At 39.8% G+C, this 20113-nt stretch overlaps 1 protein-coding gene and 1 long non-coding RNA gene across 46 annotated transcripts; both read left to right on the top strand.

Annotated features, from left to right (window-relative positions):
* The first annotated feature begins 1427 nt into the window (after positions 1-1427).
* LOC101155610 (centrosome and spindle pole-associated protein 1) lies at positions 1428-17386 on the top strand. Of its 45 annotated transcripts, none has more exons than XR_013658410.1 (28): positions 1428-1545; positions 1942-2068; positions 3236-3311; positions 3433-3530; positions 4467-4741; positions 4863-4963; positions 5233-5329; positions 5418-5475; positions 5574-5848; positions 6082-6194; positions 6663-6780; positions 8065-8176; positions 8538-8576; positions 9895-10042; positions 10137-10265; positions 10455-10567; positions 10744-10893; positions 11018-11161; positions 11869-11997; positions 12280-12346; positions 12432-12558; positions 13105-13241; positions 13330-13446; positions 13562-13602; positions 13686-13749; positions 13830-13930; positions 15911-16214; positions 16556-17386. XR_013658410.1 is itself a non-coding variant. In XM_078953728.1 (28 exons), the coding sequence occupies exons 4-28, from the start codon at positions 3466-3468 to the stop codon at positions 16124-16126; spliced, it is 2871 nt and encodes a 956-aa protein (XP_078809854.1). In that variant the 5' UTR covers positions 1473-1545; positions 1942-2068; positions 3236-3311; positions 3433-3465; the 3' UTR covers positions 16127-16395. The 45 variants fall into 45 exon arrangements, 36 of the variants coding, with proteins under 36 accessions (XP_020562404.1, XP_020562406.1, XP_020562407.1 ...); XR_013658411.1 differs by having other exon boundaries at positions 13686-13737; positions 13821-13930; XR_013658412.1 differs by having other exon boundaries at positions 11884-11997.
* A 1024-nt stretch (positions 17387-18410) lies between these two features.
* Positions 18411-19038, top strand: LOC144994772 (uncharacterized). Its single transcript, XR_013658419.1, has 2 exons — positions 18411-18540; positions 18818-19038. It is a non-coding gene; the product is annotated as an uncharacterized LOC144994772 (long non-coding RNA).
* The last annotated feature ends 1075 nt before the right edge of the window (positions 19039-20113 follow it).

The raw sequence follows: 20113 nt of genomic DNA on the forward strand, positions 1-20113 counted from the left end.
TGTGGAGTGGGCTGGTGAGAATCACCTGCTGCTCAACGTGGACAAGACCAGGGAAATGGTGATCGACTTCCGGAGGAAAAGGACTGTCTTACAACCTCTTTGCATCCTGGGAAAGGATGTGGAAGTGGTGGAGGAGTACAAATACCTGGGTGTGACCATTGACAGCAGACTGAGCTGGAGGAGCCACAGTACTGCTGTGTACAAGAAGGCCTGCAGTAGACTCTACTTCTTAAAGAAGCTGAGGTCTTTCAATGTGTGCAGCAAGATGCTGGAGATCTTCTGCCAGTCTGTGGTAGCCAGCACGTTATTCTCCTCCGTGGTCTGCTGGGGAAGCAGTAGTGCAGTCAGTGACACCAACAGACTGACCAAGCTGATCAGGAAGGCAGGTTCTGTCATTGGCTGCAAACAGGACACATTTGAAACAGTGATGGAGAGGAGGTCACTGAACAGACTCCTTTCAATCATGGACAACCCAGAGCATCCTCTCCACCCTGTTCTGGACAAACAGCGGAGCTCCTTCTCTAGAAGACTCAGACAGCTCCGCTCCAAAAATGCCCGGTACCGGAAATCTTTCCTACCCAATACCATAACCCTTTTCAATAACTCACAATCCAGAAGATAACCTTTGCACAGTTTCTTTTTTTCTCTTCTTCTCTATTTTTGCACATTGCTTTTGCACATCTCTTTACTTACACTGTTTTGTAAATAGCTTTTTAAATTATACCACATTTTCCTTTTTCTTGTTTTTATTTTCATTTTTTTTATTTTTTTATTTTATATTATTCTTAGTCTTTTTTCCCCCTGTCTGTTGTTATGGTAACAAACAAATTTCCCACGAGTGGGATCAATAAAGTACTTCTGATTCTGATTCTGACATGGGCCAGCCTTCTATTTAAATGACATTTTCCAGTCTTAATTTAAGGATTTCAAAAATATACACCCTCTTTGGATATTTTGCTCCTATCATGAAATTTCGCTTTTACACAACTAAAATTTATAGGAAAAAAAACTTTAATCAAAGTCAAAAAGGCAAAGTAAACTTTATTGTCAATATCGATAATGTTTTCACATAATTAGAAATTGAAATTCAGTTTCTCTCAGTGAAAACAAAATCCTACATGTCAATAAAGCAAAATATATAAAAATTGTAATTGTTTGCATAATTATTAACCCCCTTCAAGTCAGTATTGAGTAGATGCACTTTGGCTACAATCACAACACTGGTTCAGTGTGGAAAAGTCACAGTTTAAAAAAAATGTTATTTACTAAAGCGATTAACTGATGGGAAGAACCTACGCAACGCAAGCACGTGATCACTTCTCCATAAATAAAGTAACGAGGATCAGACAATATATTCAAATGCGTATAGAATTATTTGACACTTTAAAATTTATTTGTAAAGGCTTAAACAAACAAGTCCTTTGGTGTTTTAATTTGACAGGTACAAACCGGAACTAGTTTGAGCTGACGTCACATCGATGATAGTTAAGCTGACGAACTGATCTGCTGCGCTAACATTTCCTTAACTAAATACCCCATTAAATGGTAAGTTTGCGTTGTTTATTCTAAAGAGTGAGAACAACACACGCTTTAATTTGTTTTTATAAACACTTCTTGGATCAATGCTAAGCATTTTCTTTTCCTAAACTGTTTTTATATAGGTGTGCTACGTTGATTCAGTTAATAAAGCTAACAAGTTAGCTTAAACTTGGTAGCTGTAACGGAACTGATGCACGGTATTTGGGCAATATTTGCACTCTTAAAATTGTTTAATTAATAAAATAAAAAGAGCGGATGAGTTATCGCGGGGTGGAGTGTGGGACGCTTTTCTTTGCCGTTGCCTGTGACAACGGTCAATTAAAGAGACAGGAGCCTTAATATCTCGCGTGTTCTGCTTCACGCGCTAAAATACACACACAAATGTCATTTTCGCGCTTTCAGTTTGCAACTGTGGCTTCGTTCAATGGAGCTCGACGACGAACTTGAGAACTTCATCAGAGAACGGAAGGCGCGGGTGGTTCTAGATAAGGCCAGCCTGAAGCAGGACCCTCCTTACATGGAAATAAAGGTGAATGAACATGAAAAACCCTTTAGTTTCTGAAGGCTATTGTGCATCAGGTAACAATAACAATATTTTAAATGCTTTATGAGACATTTCTGTTGGGCTACATTTGTTACTATTTTATAAAAACAAAGCAATATTTTCGGGACCATTTTGTGACAAAACTTACATTCTTAAATGTAGCCGCAAATTAAGTAAGAAGAACTGTGTTGTTTATTTATAAAATTACTAACACACAAAGTCATTCAAATATTGACTTAATAAATGTATGACATTAACTTTTGACAAAATATTTAAGTCCTGAATAACAAAATGAATGTAAAGCAGGCATGTCCAAAGTCCGGCTCATCATGTCTAAATCTCTACCAGCCTGCAGGCTGTTGTCATAAAAACAGTAACATGTGGCACTTTTTAAGGACCTATATCTATGATTTCTTGATTATGATTGGCTGAATTATGTTAGAGGCCGTTGTAAACCTGTGACAACAACCCGGTCTTCAAATCAGAAGTTCTCAGTAATTTGGGTAAAAATGTATTTTAAGTTTATTTCTGTTCTATGTGAAGAAATGAAAAGTTTTAGGGTTACGTAATTATCATTTGCTTACACGCTATAATTACCACAATAGGATGGTCTCAGTTCTATCTTTTAGTAAGAAACCAATGACCTGAAAAGTTCTGATTATACAAGAATAGGATGTTCCTGTTGTTCCTGATTAAATGACCCACGTTCATGTGTGCAACCTTCAGTTTCCAATAATAAAAAGAGGCTCCGTGCACCAGGAAGGGAGAACTCCTCTGTGATAGTTCACGCTGTGACAGACTGATTCTCCTTCTGCAGAAGTCTAGCAAAAATTCTCATCTCCTGTGTGGTTATTCTCTATATTAAGGAAAAACCCTGACAAAAAGTATCCCATTTGGAAAAATAATGAACCATTTCATGTTTTTATAGGTTTCACTCGTTTTCACCTCACCACATCTGGCCCTTTTTGCAAACACCTCTGATGCAAAGTCTCATGTATTGCATATCTGTGTGGAATTGAACAGAAATGAAAAAGATTAATGTGCAGATTCTGGTATTTTCTAAAAAACTGTCTTGCCACAATCACTTTAGGGGAAGTGTCAGAAGAATTGCACAGCTGGTTATAATAAAATGTGTTGTTTTTTTTTGGACAGACAAATCTGCACAAAGCTTACAGTGGATCTGCGGTGAAAGAGAACATCCCACCCAAATCTAAAGGTCAGGGAAGAGGTATCTATCAGGAATTCATTCTCCTCCTTACCTTGATGCACAAAAGCTTTTTTAAAACATCTTTTGAATGTTTGAGATAAGACTTTCACCCTTTGCTTGTCTCAATCATTTCTTTTCTCAGATGAGAGTGTGGGTCTGCCTTTAGGTGTGGAGTATGAGAAGAAGAAACACCAGCTGCAACGTGAGCTCCGGATGGACTACAGGCGCTACATGGCTCAGGTGAAAGTCACACAAGGTTGTCATTTAAGCAGGCCATGAATACATGTATGTGATCTTAGACGTCACTGTTGGCTTTGTTGTGTATCTGGCAACAGGTGGGACTGTATTGTAATTAAACTTTAATGACCCGCCCCGATCATCTTTTGAGCTTTTTTTTAAAGTGTTCCCAGTGGTCTTTTGACTATGATGATGCTGTTTTTACCCAAAAAAACAGGAGTTCGTTAGAAACTTGCTTACTTAGTTATGGATGGGACCAGTTGGGTGGAGCAACCCCGCCCCCCCTTCCCCTCCCTGTTGCTGAGAGCGCTCTGTTTAAGGCCAGCAGGGAGCTTGTTTTTCTCGCCCAGTGCATTTTCTGTCACAAATAAAGTATTTTTCAAACTGCTTTTTTTTTTCTTCTGCTCCTGATTCACAACAACTTGAATAAAGAAATACTCAGAAATGCAATTTTGAGCTAAATTTTCAAAATAAACGTCCTCCCTTATGAGAAAAACGGACAAGAACATGTTAAAAAAAAAAAAACACCATTTTTATAGGAGTGGGTCTTTAAGCCTAATCTAATTTTCCATATGTTAACACAGTTATAATTTTTCTTCTTTGTTTAATACGGATAAAGCAGTAGATATATATTTTTTCTGAACGGAAAAATATTGAACTGAGTTTTTTGTTCACTGCATAAAATCTCAAATCTTCTGTTAATGCTTCTGCAGCCTGAAGATATTTTGTGACCAATATGTGTTTTAACCATCGGATAATTCAGCACACAAAGAATAAAGTAAAAAAACAACAAACAGCTCTGTAATTTCCAAGTAGAGGAATGAGATAACACATTTTTACCAATCTGCTCTTGACGTTCATGATTAATCGTTCATGATTTCTCTATAGTTACGTTTAACAAAACAAACAACACATCAAGGTTTTTTTTTTTCCTGGCAGCATCCACTCGGAGACTCGGCAAGTATTTTTCCCAAACATCAGTTACTGCTGCAGAGGGATGCAGCCACGATGACGGAGGACTCTGGGTCCAGGGCGTCTGAAGATGATGGGGGCTTTTCGTCGGTGCTCTCCAGGCATCAAAACCGGCGTGGAAGACCTATAGATCTGGAGGAAGAGGATTTCTTTCAAGATGAGCTTCCAGTAGGCAGAAGGCGCCAGGAAACGGCAAATGAACTAATGGATGAGGAGAGCCAGGCCATTAGAAATAATATTAGGTAAATTAACTTTTTTTTCTTCTTTTTTTGTGATTTATTTCTCACATAAATGCTCTCTTTTCTTTATTAATTTGCTTGTCCATCTGTTTTTTTTCCATAATATTTCTTTCTTTATTTTTAGGGAAAAGAGAGAGAATGGAGAAGACCTCAGGAGAGATGGAAGGAGAATAAGAACACAGAACAAAAACGAAAATGAAAATTTTGCCACCGGTCTTATATTTGGTAAAAAATTCAAAATTGATAACAATTGAGGGGGTTTTCAAAGACATTTTAGGTTTTATATTAATTTTAGAACTCAAAATAAAGGATCAAAAATCCTCAGTATTTTTAGTTTGTAAATTTTTTCATTTCATTTTTAAACCTTTTAAGCATTTAATTGCTTTTAAGAACCTCACAAGTCTCTGACTCTATAGCCGAATAGCAGAAAAGCAGAAAGTCGTGTTTTTTGTTTTTTTTGCTTTTCCTTTCAATTAGTGTTCCATGTTTTATAGGAGCAGGAGATACAGACGAGGCTTTGCAGAGGAGGAAGGAGCGCTACAGGCAGGAGCTGCAGGAGCAGATAGCTGAACAGCACCGCAACAAGAAGAAGTACGTCCTCATATTCATGTCCAAATACAGGTGTTTGTACAGTAAATATTATAATATTATTTTTGATTTAAAACTGTCCTTGTCGCAGGGAAAAAGAGCTGGAGCTTAAAGTAGCTGCAACAGGAGCAAATGACCCTGAGAAACAGGTCCGTGACACATCTCAGTCTGCGGGAACACAAAGCTTGTTAACTTAAATGTAACTTAACTTAAAATGTAACCCAGCGTTTGTTTGGGTTCATTCTAGCCTGACCGAATCAAGCAGTTTGGACTGAGCAGGAGAAAAGCTCCTCTGGATTCAGAGGCAACCGGAGAACACAGATCATCATCTAGAACTCTATCAGGTATCGAAAAGAACACCAGCAGGGAAAGAGAAATTCCTCTTCCTCTCGAGCCGTCGCATGCTGCCTTCCAGTCCCCTCTGTTGGAGTACAGCTCTGCCCTTGGCTTAGGGGAAGGTGGCCTTTCCCCCTGTGGTCAGCCTGCAGCCCCCTTCTATCCAAGCTCCATGGATATTCCTAGGTATTCTCTTCAACTTTTCCCATTCATATTCAGTGTTTCACTCGTGTAGATAAGGAAAGCAATTGTAGTTTGTCAAAAATGTGAAAAATACGGTAGAAGCCTCTGTTTTAATGGGCAGATTTTATATAGTTCAAATGTTTTTCATTGATAAAGTACAGTTATGATGCTGGAAAATACTGATGATATATGAGGTTAAAAGTTAATTTAGAAAGTATTGGTATGTGTCCCACCAGGAATCCTTTGTTTGTTCCGCATCCTCCACTGAGTGGAGTTTACAGAAACCCATATATAGAACCTTATCAGTTCTACGGCACCAGAAACCCACCTGACCCAAACATGGCCTACTGTAAGTGTTTTTCACAGAACATGCTGAAATAGTTTTACCATCATCACTTCTTGGAAAGATTTTTTTCTGCATTATGCTACGCTCACACCTGAAGAACGTTCCAAACGCACGTTTAGCTTATGGCGGACAATCTGGACTGCCGCTGATTTAATTCTACCAAATCAGAATCATTAATAGTCAAAGTTCAACCTGGTTTACCTTTCAACACGCGTTCCATGGCCACGCGTTTTGAATGTGAAGCACGAAAACTGTCTCTAAAATATACACAGCTACAGTTTTGATTGGAGAATCCTGATAAGTGCTTTTTCACACGTCTACATAGACTTTTCATTGGAAGTGGTCGCTTGAACGCTTGTTGCTAAAGGTGGTGTGAACGTAGCAGAAGATTTAAGTTAAAAAAAAAAAAAACAGCTGAATTTTCTTTCTGAATTTTTTTCGTTCTAATGTGGATTTTCCTCCTTTTCCCAGATGGTCATCCATCTGCTCCCAGCGCGGGGTTTCCCGTGACCTGTTGGAATGTACCACCAGCGACGGCTGTGCCCAACCAGTTCAGCAACCACAGTCAGCACACCGAGCCCCCAACGACGTGAGTGCCTCATTTGGAATGAATTCATCGTCGTCACTCAGTTTCATTGTTTTTAGTAGTATGTGTTACCCTTCTTTTGTTAAAAGCTTGAAGACCATAAATTCAGAGCTCCATTTGCTCTGACTTGTCCTCTCCAGTGAATCGGTTGGACACTCCATCATTCTCCATCAACTCTGAAGTTGCTATGTTTGCCATTGAATATCAGTGTTGTGTCAGACACTAAACTACAGCTTTTCTGGTTTAAGGAAGAGTAAAAAACATCTCAGCGTTGTTGTTCAAAAAAAAGTCTTACAGCAGTCCTGGAATGCAAGGAACATATTGTTTTTTCCTAATTCTTCTTTTGAACTTGGGGAGAAGCTGCCATTTGGAATTTTCCAAGACAGTTATCTTAATGTTTTCTACAAATTTAAATTTCTCTTCTGGATTTCGATCTACACTGTCTTTCCTCTTACTTAACTCCTCCAGAATTGTTGGAAAGCTACTTTGAAAGATATGTTGCTTTTAAAGGATGGGAATTTTTGAATGGTGTTATGTGACGAGCTCCAAAAAGTGGCTTTCCTCTATCGCTTGCATATTTTTTTTACTAGAGTATTCTTCAAATTTAACAATGTAGCAAAGAGTGGGCCCAAGCCAGGGACTCATTGTGCCAGTCCCAAGCTTGGATAAATACTTAGGGGTTGGGTCAGGAAGGACATCCAACGTAAAATTATTCCCAATCCAAATATCCCACCTATCATTCTTAAAGCTGATTCGCTGTTGAAAGGAAAAGAAGACAATTGTAATAAAATAACTCATGAATCCCTGGCTCAAGCTGAACAAAACAATGTGACCACCTAGTGGAGGGGTGGTGAAAAAAAACACCTTTATTACCAAGGAAATAAAAACATTTTACTTTTGCCAATTTTTCTAAAACTTGCATAGACCTGTTCATCACTGCCAGGCGACCCAAAAATAAAATGGTTGCTATGGAGATAAAACCAACTGAAAAACAATTTTAAAAATGTTTTTTTTTTTTTGTCATGTGCAGCTCTGACCAGGGTGGCAGTATGGAAGCATATCTGTCTCACAATTAAACATGAATTTGGGTATTGACTCTTATTTTGAATTGTGAGACCTATCATGTACACTTCCATGGTGGCAGAGACGGAGAGTGAAGGGCTTGAAACAGCTGCTTAGCCAGTGAAGGCAGGTCCAAAGGTGGTAATGTTGGGGGGGGGGGGGGGGGGGGTGTATGACATCAGAAGTGAACATACTAATCTTTCCAACATTGTGGTTCTGCCACAGTTCCAGCAGGCCCACCAACGACACTGTGGTTGATTCACCAGCTGGGAGCTTCCCTTTGGTGAGATCGACCAAGGATAGAACACTGAACTACGGAGAGGCCCTCAAACAGCAGGTAGTCATTCAAAGGCGATTGTTCAATTTATCATTACCTCATTTTATACCATGGTCCAGGTAAATACTTGATTCTGATTGGCTACCGGGTGTGCATTAAAAAGTGATACTGCACAGTGATAATGCACACCTCAAAAATGTTCCGATCACATAGCCTAAATGTTCTGTATCACTGCGCCGACTTCTTTAAAACAAACTATAGCTTCATCATCTGGACAAAAACTAGCAGCAAGAGGTGAACTTTCTCTCTGAACTGATGCTTTATTCAACCCATCATGACCATCGGCTTATATTTGGTTTAGCAGTGTTAAATCGTCATTAAATCTAGAAAAAAGTTGCCTCAGTGTTTGGTGTGTTGGCAGGAAGCTTCCACCAGAGGGAGCATCGATCTTTACAGCAAGGTAAAATGTCTGTAGCCTTCAGTACCAGTAGTTTGATGTCCTTAAATTCTTCAGACCCCTTCTTAGAATGCAGATAGACATTTTTCTCAGGACTTTGCCCAGATATTTTCTTTCCCTAGTTTGACCTCAGCCCTATCCCACTGTCCCATACAACCAGGGTTAAAAACCATGTAGGAGATTTGTGTGTTCATTACAGTAGCCTGTTCCTTGAAAAAACTAAAAAATCAGTAAAAAACAAAGAAAATCCAAACTTTTGTGTTTGGAATTGTAGCCACACTTAATTTGACGTTACATCCGATAAGAAGCTTAAGTGTCAAATGCAAAACCGAATTTCTAAAGTATTTCTTCATTCACTCATTCATTTTCTACTGTTTTATCCCTTTCGGGGTCACGGGGCTGCCAGAGCCTATCACAGCCAGTTGTGGGCGAAGGCAGGGGACACCCTTCACTGTTCACCAGTCTGTCGCAGGGCCACAAACACACACACACATTCACACCTAGGGACAATTTAGAGTTTCCAATTGACCTATGAAGCATGATTTTGGACGGTGGGAGGAGGCCAGAAATCCCAAAGAGAACCCACGCATGCATGGGGAGAACATGCAAACTCCACACAGAAAGGCCCCCCATTGATGTTCTGTTGCAGGTCCCCCAGCCGGGATTTGAACCGGGGGCCTTCTTGCTGTGAGACAAGAGCGCTAACCACTGCTCCACAGTGGTTAGCGCTCTTGTCTTGTCAAGTTTTTTTTCCTTTTTTTTTTTGTCCTAAGCATTTAGTTTTTTCTTGATAAGCAAATTTTATGACAATTTGACAAAAAATTGCGTCTTTTTTCTTTTCTCATGACAGCAGATCAAAACCACAGGAAAAACAGTGCTGCCTTTTTCACAAGGAAGTGAAGATCCCTTCATGTTTTGTATGTTTTAAGTAGATAAAGAATGAATAAATACAAATATAAATGAACCTGGTTAGCCTTCAATAAGCCATTTTGCTGCTTTTCTAAAGTGGCATTTCTTTTACATTCATATTTAATGTTTTTTGTGCAATTCTTTCCAATATTACAGGATTTTGGTTCTTTTATGACCCATCATAATCTTTTTTTTTTTAGTTTGATTAGAAACTACAATTAAATTAAATTGCTGAAAAACCTTGAAAATTAACCTTCAAACTGTTGGTGTTTGAACCCTGTAGAAATTATTGATAAAACCGTTAATTTTTCTGAGGTATTGTTTTTAAAATAGTAAAAAGTTAAAATGCTCTGGTGTTGTGGAGCTATGCAGAAATAATTTATGCTGGAGTAACAGAAATGCTGCATCTTAGATTCAAGAGCAACAGCAGAGGAAGCGTGTAGAGCGGGAGGAGGATGAGCGCTTCGAGGCACGGCTGGAGGTGGAGATGAGGACCTATCAGCCCTGGGGCAAAGGTGGAGGAGGAGCTCCACTGAGGGACAGCTCTGGCAATCTCATCGGTGGGCTCCCTTTTACAGAAACAGTGTTTTTATTTTCATTTTTTGTCGTTTTGCAGAATTTTGACGATTCATTTCCTGTCCTTCTGCTGTCCAGCTGATCTCCATCAAATGCACAAGCTGAATGAGGAGGCTTACATCAACCCAGAGCAGTGGCAGAGGAGAGCTACTGCTGGCAGGACGGTCCACCAAACGGGACAGTCTGATCCCAACGAGAGAGTCTCTGGTAATGTAGCTGTGAGCATGAAGCACAGCACAAGTGACCGGCTGCCCTCCATACGCTGTTGGCAGGTTTTATCCTGAGATCAGCGTTTATTTATATATACTTAATGTGGAGTCTGAAAAATGCAGCTTTTTCACACGAAGTCCTGTTTTTTTTTAAAACTATAGATTCTCTTTTAACCTTCTTTCCTAGGTTTCACTCGCATCCAAACGCCCCAGTTTGCTAGAGGCAATGTTTTTACCAACCAGCCCACTGAGCAGCAGCTGAAGGAGCAGGACCAGTACAAAGCGTTCCTCAAGCAGCAGGTATCTGCTCAAACTCTTAGTGTTTCCTCAAACTCTGCTTGGATCTTTCTGTTCTGTATCTTTATTAAGAAATGCGTGAAATGTTTTGTTTAATGTCATCTGCTCAGAATATCTTGTTTTCGGCCAAGCAGGAAATTATCCCCCCCCATTGTCAAGTTCTCTCGATGTGTTGGCAGATCGAGGAGAAAATGCGTCAAAAAGCAGAGGAGAGGGAACGAATCCGACTGGAGGAGGAAAAAGAGGAGAAGAGACTGGCAGAGCAGAGGGCGCGCATCCTGAGAGAGTACGAGGAAGAGCAGGAGAAGAAGAAACGAAAGGAAATGGAGGTGAAGAAGCCAACATTTAAGTTCTGAAAGTTAAATGTGTGTCTCAACATAAGAAGGTCGCCCTTCAAAGTTGATATATCAAGTTTCACATTGCTTTGCACCTCTCTCATGCTTCCATCCTCAGCAAAAGGCCAAAAACGAAGAGCTGATTCAGTTGGCTGAGCAGAGGAAGAGGGAGGCTGAGCAGAAAAGAAGGGAGATGGAGGAGAAGGAGAATGCAGCACTGAGGAGGCATTATGAAAGGGAGAGGCAGGCACGAGAGGAGGAGGTCAGTTCAAGGACTCCCCGCTCACTATAATCTCATCTCCATTCCATTACATACCCTTTGGTCTAATTAAGGTGTCAAACCGAAAAGCAGAAGAATACTTTTTTTTACTCTGCTGCTTTACTTTACTTAAAGATTTTTCTTTACTTTGACTCAGACCATAGTTATATTTTTTAATTCTTAAGAACCCACTCCGACCATCTTCTGATCTATTTGAAAAGCCTTCCCAGTGGTCTTTTAACTATGATCCTGCTGTTCTTTTGTTCATGGATGTATTTGACCACAAGTGGATGCATCAGAATGGAGCAGAGCAAGAAGTTTGAGGCCCACCCAGCATATTTTCTACATCACAGAGACCCAAACGCCATTTTCCTCCACTCCTGACTCACAACGATGTGAATAAAGAAATACTCAGAAATGCAATTTTAAACTAACTCTATAAATATATGTCCTTAATCATCAGAAAAAAAGGATATGGAAAAAAAAAACACTATTCATTGAGGGTTTTTTTAAGAATTAGCCAGCCAGTGGTGATGCTCTGCTTCAGTAAGTTGACCCCATTTAAAGGATAATGGTTAAAGCTGAAACCCCGGATGACAGTTTTGTTAAAAAAAAACCTCTGCTTTTCCCTTGTGGAAAGTTGGAGGAAAAAATGCCTCTGAGAACCAACACCTGTGTGCTGTAAAGTAAATTAGATTTATCTGTTGAAGGCTGTGTGTCTTCAGGTCCACGAGGAGCCTTTGCCTCCAATTCCAGCCCTGCAGAGGAAACAAGGGCAGCTCCAGCACCCCCCCAGACCCCCCACTTATGACAGCCAGCACGCCAGAGCTCCCTTGACTGTAAGTCTGTTTGTTATCTCAAGCAGTGGTCCCCAAGACACCAGTCTGTTGGACAACGTAACCTGCAACTTTTCTGTTTTATTTCTAATCTGAGTCTGAAGGAAGTTTTACTCTATAATGGAAAACTCCTGGATTCTCTCCTCCACATCCAACTCATTCTTGTCGTATGCCAAGTCGTTCGGTCACGCGTCAAAAATACATCCGCTGCTTTAAAATCAAATCCCCAAGCTAGCAAAGTAAATACGTAACGTATCTGGGACGTTTGTTTTTGTGTTTCTTCAGCAGGGGTCTCAGTCCGGTCTCCAGTCCCCTCCTGTCCCTGCTTGTCGGAACCAGCTCAGAGCTGCAGGTAACTTTGTTGGTCTGTACTGTGGGGAAATTCTTTCAACACTGAGATGGGCCTAAACAATGTATTGTGTTTTTTTCTTTTTCAGGAGCCTACAGAGATGTGTTCAGCGAGTTGTCAGCTTTACGCCACCAGCTTCGCAGCGAGCAAAAGAGACTTGAGTGTCGTCTGCGGCAGGACGACTGGGAGGAGCTAGAGTCTCCGATTAGCGTCAGGTCAGAGTATTGACTGAACTGGACCAAATGAGTGTGACGTCGCCTATGCAACTTTTGGCTCTCAATGAAATTAAGTTATTTCAGTCGCCATTTTTCTAAGGCATGGACCCGCCATGTTGGAACCAGACGTTGTTGGTAAGCAGTGATTGGTCTGGATCGGTCTGAGTCGACGTTTCTGTGTCAACCACTCTCTTGGAAACAAGACAAGTTGATCATTTACCACCACATTTATGTACCTTCAAGTCACTGCAGATGGAGTGTCTCTTGCCTGATAGGTGCTTGTGGTGAGCTCTACTCTGCTAGAAAACAGAAGAAGAGCATCATGTCAGCTGATGGATGCTCATAGAAGCGGGAAAAGTCAGATTAAGTTTATACCTTTAAAGTACTAGAAACATTTATTCAGAGCAGTTGTGAAGGGGGAAGCCTGTGCTTTGCTTTAAAAACAGCCTCTACTGGTGTTCAAAATGCATTAAGAGTAAAAGATGAAAGAAAAACAAAAATGAAAAGAATGAAACCAAAGGGGACTTTTTTTTCATTTCTTTTCAGATCTCAGGAGCGTCCAGCAGTAGACGTCTTTGACATGGCAAGACTGCGACTGCAGGCTCCAGTTCGGAGGCCGAGCTCCAGAAACGTGGATCCCCGAAACCTCCGTAACCACGAGTCCGCTCGGCTGGAATGTGAAGGTTATAGACGACCTCACAGGCACTGAGCTGCTGGACATTTTAGGCTGCCACTGATCTGCATGGATCTGTTTGTGCGTTTGCCAAACAGATGGAGAGTCGAGACTTGGGTTTTGTAAGGATGCTAAAAGTGTGACCAACCAGAGGATCAGGGACGACAGAGACTCGGATCACCAGTTCAGTGACCAAAGATCTACAGTTCTGGATGGTAGGACTTGTTTAAATCTCTTTCCCAAATATTCACTCAGCAGATGGCGCATATGAGAGGTTACTGTTTATTTTTATTTTGTCCTTTGTAAACTTTGTATGTACGCCCTTTGCAGATTACTTAGACCTCTCTCCGCCTCCCCAAACTAATCATCTGGTAAGACATTATTCACCCCCAAGTCAACACAAATAAACACAAAAAAAGTTTTTCTGCACTTCTGAATGTTTCATTTGTTTCAGAGAGGCAGCAGCAGCAGGGGATCTGACAGGGACTCCCAGCTGCGGTCAGAAAGTGCGTTTATGGGTGAGAGAAACCAACTTCATTTGCTCTAGTCATTTGAAAGGTTTGTGAAGATTATTTTCTGATATTTTGAGGATCCTTAGATGACGTCTCTCCAGAACCGCACACTCCAAAGCTCGACGAGGTCCATCAGCTGTCAGCCAGAGAGAGAAGGAGGCTGTCCAAACAGTCCCAGCATGCACCGGTACTCTCCCCAAACCACAGGCTAACGTTGAGAGATAAATACCTCCTTTTGAATAGTAAAAAAAAAAAAGATTTACATTTGTATATTTTATTTAGAAATATTCTTCAGTCAATAAATAAGGCTTGGAGACAACTGCAATGTGTGGGAATTACACAAAACATCTCACAGAATGTTTCTATGCTGCCATAAACAGTTTATAATGGTCTGAAGTTTCATAACCATCAATTTTTAAAAAAGAGTAAGAAATGTTAACTGAAATGGTTGAAGCAGCTGGGATTGCAACAGTTTCTTGACACAGTTTAGTCGATATAAATATCTTTAGTAACAATGCGTCTAATAATCTTGTTATCTAAATACTGAACAAACTGGTCCCTCGCTATTAAGCGGGTCATCTTTTACAATCTTGTTGTTTTGCTAATTTTTTTTCCTTCTCTTTTAAACAGTGTATTGTGTTCTGCATCCTGACTGGCTGTAGATCCCAGTCAACATTTTCCCTCTCAAATAGTACAAAACTGGTTGATTAAGATAATCTTAGGTTTTATTCTTTAAATTATTGAACTTGTCTTTCAGCTAATGTTTGAACTTTGGTCACAGAATTCTTTGCTTTTTCGAACATGTTTTTGTGTCGATGGATGACATACAAAAGGACAGTTAAGCTCAAATGTGCATTTCTGAGTATTTCTTTAGTCAAATCGTTGTAATTAAAGGGCAGATGAAAATATGCAGTTTGAAATCAAATGTATTTGTGACGTAGAAAATACACTGAGTGGGCCGGCAATAGGGAGAAACTCTGTCCTAGAAAATGACACAGAATTTTTTTTTTTTTTTTAATTTAAAGTGAACACGGCATAATCAGAATTAAAAGACCACTGGGGATACTTCTAATGTAGATTAAAAGATGATGGGAGTCGGGCTTTAGACAAGAGAAAACAGTGAAAATGTCTGTCTGAGAAAAGTGTGTAAAGTGTTTAGTGAGGGGTTCTAAAGCCTTAAAACATCTATAATAACTAAAAAAAGCAAAGATTTCAGCTTTTTTAAGTTCATTCTAAACTATAAAGCATTTTTTTGCATTCTATGACCCATATATTTATTTTTAAAGACAAACGCATCCCAGAAAAAAAAGTAAATTTACGATTTTTTTCTCGTAATTTAACAGTTAGGACTTTTTTCTATTAAAAGATTGTAAGTTTAAAAAATTGTAATAAAAGAAAAATTCTTTGTAACTGGCCCTAAAACTACATCGTAGAAACGCATGGATATGTTTTAAAAAAAACAACAACTTGTGGTTCTTTCTGATATTTTTAGTGCTTTAAATCCTGAATCCTTTTTCTTAGAAGACACTTAAAGTGAACCAAAACGTCTAAATCTTGAATTTTGAGCAGATCTGCTGTGTCCCCAATGTTTATTTATAAAGTTGACAACAATCTAAACCAGATGTGTTTGGTGCTGCTTCACTGACAGCGATGGGGTTGAATTAAAGCAGAAATTTGCTCCTTTAAATAATTAATCCAAACAGACGGATTCTGAACGTCACAGCAACAGTCCTGTCATTCCTCTGGCGTTGTTGGTCTTTCTGTGCACTTAAATGTCATCAGTCTTTTAGAGAGATTTTTCTTATAAAAAGTTGAGGTTTCACCCGCCACAATAAAATGAAAATTTCAAAATATTGGTTCACATTTGATTATTTTACGACAGGATTAATGATGGATGTCCAGCAGTTGTATCCCTGACATTACTCCACTGTGGTGCTCTTGAGCAAAGCCCTGGATTCATATTTCTGTTGCTGTGCACCTGATATTGTACTGACCTTATTTGCTGGATAATGGAAAGTGAAGGTTTCTTGGAATTGAAAGAGTATATACTCTGTTATTTACTGGCTGTGAGCTTATTCGATAAAAGCATTGGACTTATGCTCTGAAAAGACATTTACCTAATTGCTGTGTTTTTTTTTTTTGTGTAAATCTTTCTTGTAACCTGCAGGAACGAGCCGTCTCCAGGCATCTCAGCGGCCGTCGGAATGACTGCTCTTCCCACTCAGGCTACAGGCCACAGCGGGAAGCAGAGGAAGGTGGCGAGTGGAGGATCCGGAACATGACAAGACGTCTGACGGCCTTTAATCGCCCTGGAAATGCTGATGCTCCAAGTTCAGCAGAAACTCAGATCTCTGGACGCAGCCTGGATCTTCAGACACGCTGAAACGTCTGGACTGGCCTCAGAAGAGAGACTCTGTCCTCCTGCACCCTGGAGGAGCTTCACACAAGTCTGTCCTTTTCTACTGGACATGGTTGGTTTTACTTTTGAAGGATGTCTATGAATGTTGCGTAAAAAACTAGGGTTTGTACTTTATATAAAGATAAACATCCTAATCTTATCCCATAGTGGGAACTATTAGTACGTTTTAATGTTACTTTATTACTACTGATTAAATTATATTTTTAATAAAGTCTATATTTTATGTTGTTTTATGTCGTTTCGCTTCCTTTTCATTCAAATATTCTTGTGGCTCCACAAATTCTTTTAACCTTTAATCCTAAAGTCTTTTCGGAGCATCAATGTGCCATTTCACTTTACAAACACTCTTGACCATTAAAGACTCTTTGGTGTTTCCAATTTGTAACTCCTCAGATGAAGGATGTCCAGATGACTGAACAGCTTCAGCTGAGGTGATCAGGGAGGTACTTGGTGTTTCATCTGGAATGAGGAGAGTAGACAAGAAGACCTGGTGGAGGAATGAGGAAAAAATTTGCTAAGAAAAAATGGAACGCTGAGAACAGAAGACAGGAGATGCAGCATGAGGTGAAGGTGAAGGTGGCAAAAACCACGCAAAGGGCGTATGAGGACTTGTATGACAGATTGGACACAAAGGAGGGAGAGGTGGATGTGTACAGGGAGGGAAAGATGTTCAGCTGGTTACGAGGATTAAGAACAGGGATGGAAATGTGTTGACAGGTTCCACAAGTGGAAGGGGAACATGGAAGACCTGAGGAATGAGGGAGATGTCGGAGAACACAGAGTAGAAAAAGTGGCTGTAGTAGAGCAGGAAGTAGTAAAGATCAGTAGTGAGGAAGGCAATGAGGAAGATGACAGCATACCCATGAAGGTATGGAGGAATTTAAGGGATAGGGGTAGAGTTTCTGAACCATTAGGATGGTTTGGACACATTGAGTAGAGAAAGGACTTTGATGAAGACTAAATGGAGGTTCATAGATGTAGAAAAGACTGGATGGAGGCACATTGGGTTTTGATTGGCTATTGATCTTTCAATCAATGTCTTCCAAGTTGTGTCTCCTGTACAGAATATGTTCAGTTTGACAAATTTCCATAAATCTTTGATAAGATTTTTGTTTTCAGTCTTTAAAGCTGGACTTATCTTTTTATGACAGTTTGAACTTTAAAAGTTGGAGAGAGAGAGAGAAGTGTAAAAATGTTCATGTCTGAATAAAGTGTCTAAGCCGGTGTAGTGAGGAGTTTTACAGCCTCTTTTACAGGTTTCATCTATTGCAGGTTGTGTTTATAATTTGATTTTGAACAATGTATTTCTAAAATAGATTATATTTGCAAATATAATCTAAATCAAAAACTCATTTTACCTAATCTGGCTCAATTTCTTTGGACACCCCTGCCCTAATATGGTTGGTATCCTGCCTGTTGAGTCTCAACAGAGCATCGTGTTGAGGGAAAACCATGTAAAACCTCTTGTGTTTTTGCAGCTAGACAGTAAAGGTTGTTGTTAAAATTGTGTTGAGCTAAGCTTTGTGGAGACCAACTTTTGGTGCTTTAGAAAACCCACTGAAGGAAAACGTGGCTGGAAGGCAGTTTTATTCTTATTTCATTGAGGCTTTATGGGGTTGGTGCATTGTTCAAGGCCTGTTCAGTAGCTCCAGGAAACATTACTAAACTACAACCTCGGTGTGTTTGCTTTTTGCTGCAATGTGGGGGGAATCCAGAGCGTCGTGCATGAAATCTGACCCGGGGGGGAAACTTCTACTAACAATCTCTCAAACTGGTTTGTTTTGCATTTGCCCACTGGGTTTTTTTTTAATTTATTTTTTATGTAGCATAGAGGTGGAGCCTATTGTGCTGAAGTGCAGCTCCAGGGTCAGCGTGTTAAAAATGGATGAGAATTGTGTTACCACAAAGGGATGAACTTTCCTTTCTTCAAAAACACGCAGCTTTCTCCTCTTTTAGCCTTTGTGGTCTTCCCAGTGAAGTAGTCACCTTCTTGCACCACCACTGTCCTGCTTGGTTGACCACATTCATCCCCCCCCCCTCCCAATCTCTCTTTGTTTATGAGTGATGAGCCTCTCACGCACAGGATGGGAAGCAAGATAGAAGCCATCTAATTCAGCCACACTCCCATTAGTCAACCAGACAAGCCATTGTCAATACGCTGCCTCCCACTCAGCACAACACTGACTCAGGGAGACGACGGCAGCCCGCCATGACTTCCAACTTCATCCAAAAATTTACTGTTCTGATTAAAAACTCCATCAGCATGTTAAAGCTATTTATTAGTCCTGGGTCATTTTATGGACTTTAATTTCCCAGCAGTCTAAAGCAAACCAGAGGAGGAAACCACGACTGAACCATGGCTGCACTTCCACTCAAAGGTAAATTGTTATAGAACCGACTGACTGGCGTCCTCATTTTCATGCTTGTAGCTTTTGAAAAATGTTAGGAATAATTAGAAACAGAATACTTAGAAACTCCCTTTTACTTTTATTACACTAACATTTACTTTTTATTACACTAATGGTTTAAACTTGATTCATTATGTATTATCATCTCAAAATTATATTACACTTGAAGACAGCACAGCCTAGCTATTTTCCTCACAGTTTATTCTCATACTCCTTTTTTTCTGTGCATGTGTGATCTGCTGAACAGGCCTCAGAGTTATCTTCACTTTAGCTTTGAAGCGCCTCTCCAGCAGCGACCTGTGGGCGTGATTTTCACACGGGGTCTATCGGACGATCTTCTGAATATGCAAATACAGGGTTTATATACCAAGCCCATCTCTGAGCTCGTTGGTTCGGACTTTGAATGCACCATGTTCATCTGTCTGTCCCCTTCATGTTTGTACGAAGTAAAACCTCCACAAAAGATAAGTAACTGTCTCTGAGTCATTATTCATTCATTTCTGTGTGCAAGAAACTGACGGGGTACGAACTAATATATTTAATACAGTCCTTTCTAGAGAATCCAGTTTCTTCACAAAAAATATGAGATCATTTGAGAAAAAGGAATGAAATTTAAAGCTCTGCTGGATTCAGGTTAACCTTAAAAAGTTGTAACTGGGCACTCTCCCTCCTTCTTTTCACACTCCACCATCCATTTTAGAAGAACATAAACACTCACCTGAGCACAGGTGTTAGCTCACCTTTGCACTAATATTTTGCGCGATTGAATGAAATATTTCCCACTAGTTGGTTTGAAGGCATAAGTATGCGTGTGGGAACTCCGCTGTAATGGAGCAAAAAGAAACTATAGAGGCGTCATTCAGTTCAATAGGTTGACCATATAGAGACAATATTTGCACACAAATATGAATGAAACTGAATGTAGCATTAATAAAATGGAAAGTCCAGGCCAGTGTTTTGGTAACTATTTCATGGTTTAGGCAGCCTCCTTCCCTAAAACAGTCTTTTTAGATCTTAGCATTTTCGTTGCCATTTAACTTAAAATTAGGGAATTTATTCAAAAACTTAAGTAAACATCAGAAATTACACAAGTGAATTAAATTTCAGTGTGTTTGCAATATTACAATTAAAAATAAGCTCTTTATGAACACACGTTTTATGAGAGTTATGTTTACATTTCATCTCATTTATGCATGAAAGACAACTTTTTCTCCCAGAAAATAAGAAAGGGCCGTAATTTGCATGTTCCAGTTTGTGTTTATGCGTTTCTTTTTGTCACGGGGGAAAAGCTCGGCCACTGTAAATGACTCCAATTCTGGTTGTCGACAGTCTGACAGGGATCCCATTCATTCTGGTCAGTATTATGAATCCTTCATAAGGCTAATGAACACCATAGCTCATTTATGATAATCAGTCTCTAGAATTAGCCTGGAACTGGAGGGCCCAATTACAGGAGATCACTGTGTAATGGATGATATTGGGGATTCTCTACTTACTGCAGTTTGTCTGTAAATAAGTTCATTTGTGTAGAAAGTCACCTTTT

The sequence above is a fragment of the Oryzias latipes genome, chromosome 10, assembly GCF_053564925.1.
Source record: "Oryzias latipes strain Hd-rR chromosome 10, Olatipes_Hd-rR_3.1".
NCBI lineage: Eukaryota > Metazoa > Chordata > Actinopteri > Beloniformes > Adrianichthyidae > Oryzias > Oryzias latipes.

What these genes read in the sequence shown, in the direction of transcription:
- LOC101155610 (XM_020706745.2), top strand. Translation starts at nt 1,964, where the DNA reads ATGGAGCTCGACGACGAACTTGAGAACTTCATCAGAGAACGGAAGGCG. An exon ending in CAGCTCTGGCAATCTCATCG is followed by an intron (nt 10,043 to 10,136) that starts GTGGGCTCCCTT and finishes TCTGCTGTCCAG; the next exon opens with CTGATCTCCATCAAATGCAC. An exon ending in GAACCAGCTCAGAGCTGCAG is followed by an intron (nt 12,347 to 12,431) that starts GTAACTTTGTTG and finishes TTTCTTTTTCAG; the next exon opens with GAGCCTACAGAGATGTGTTC.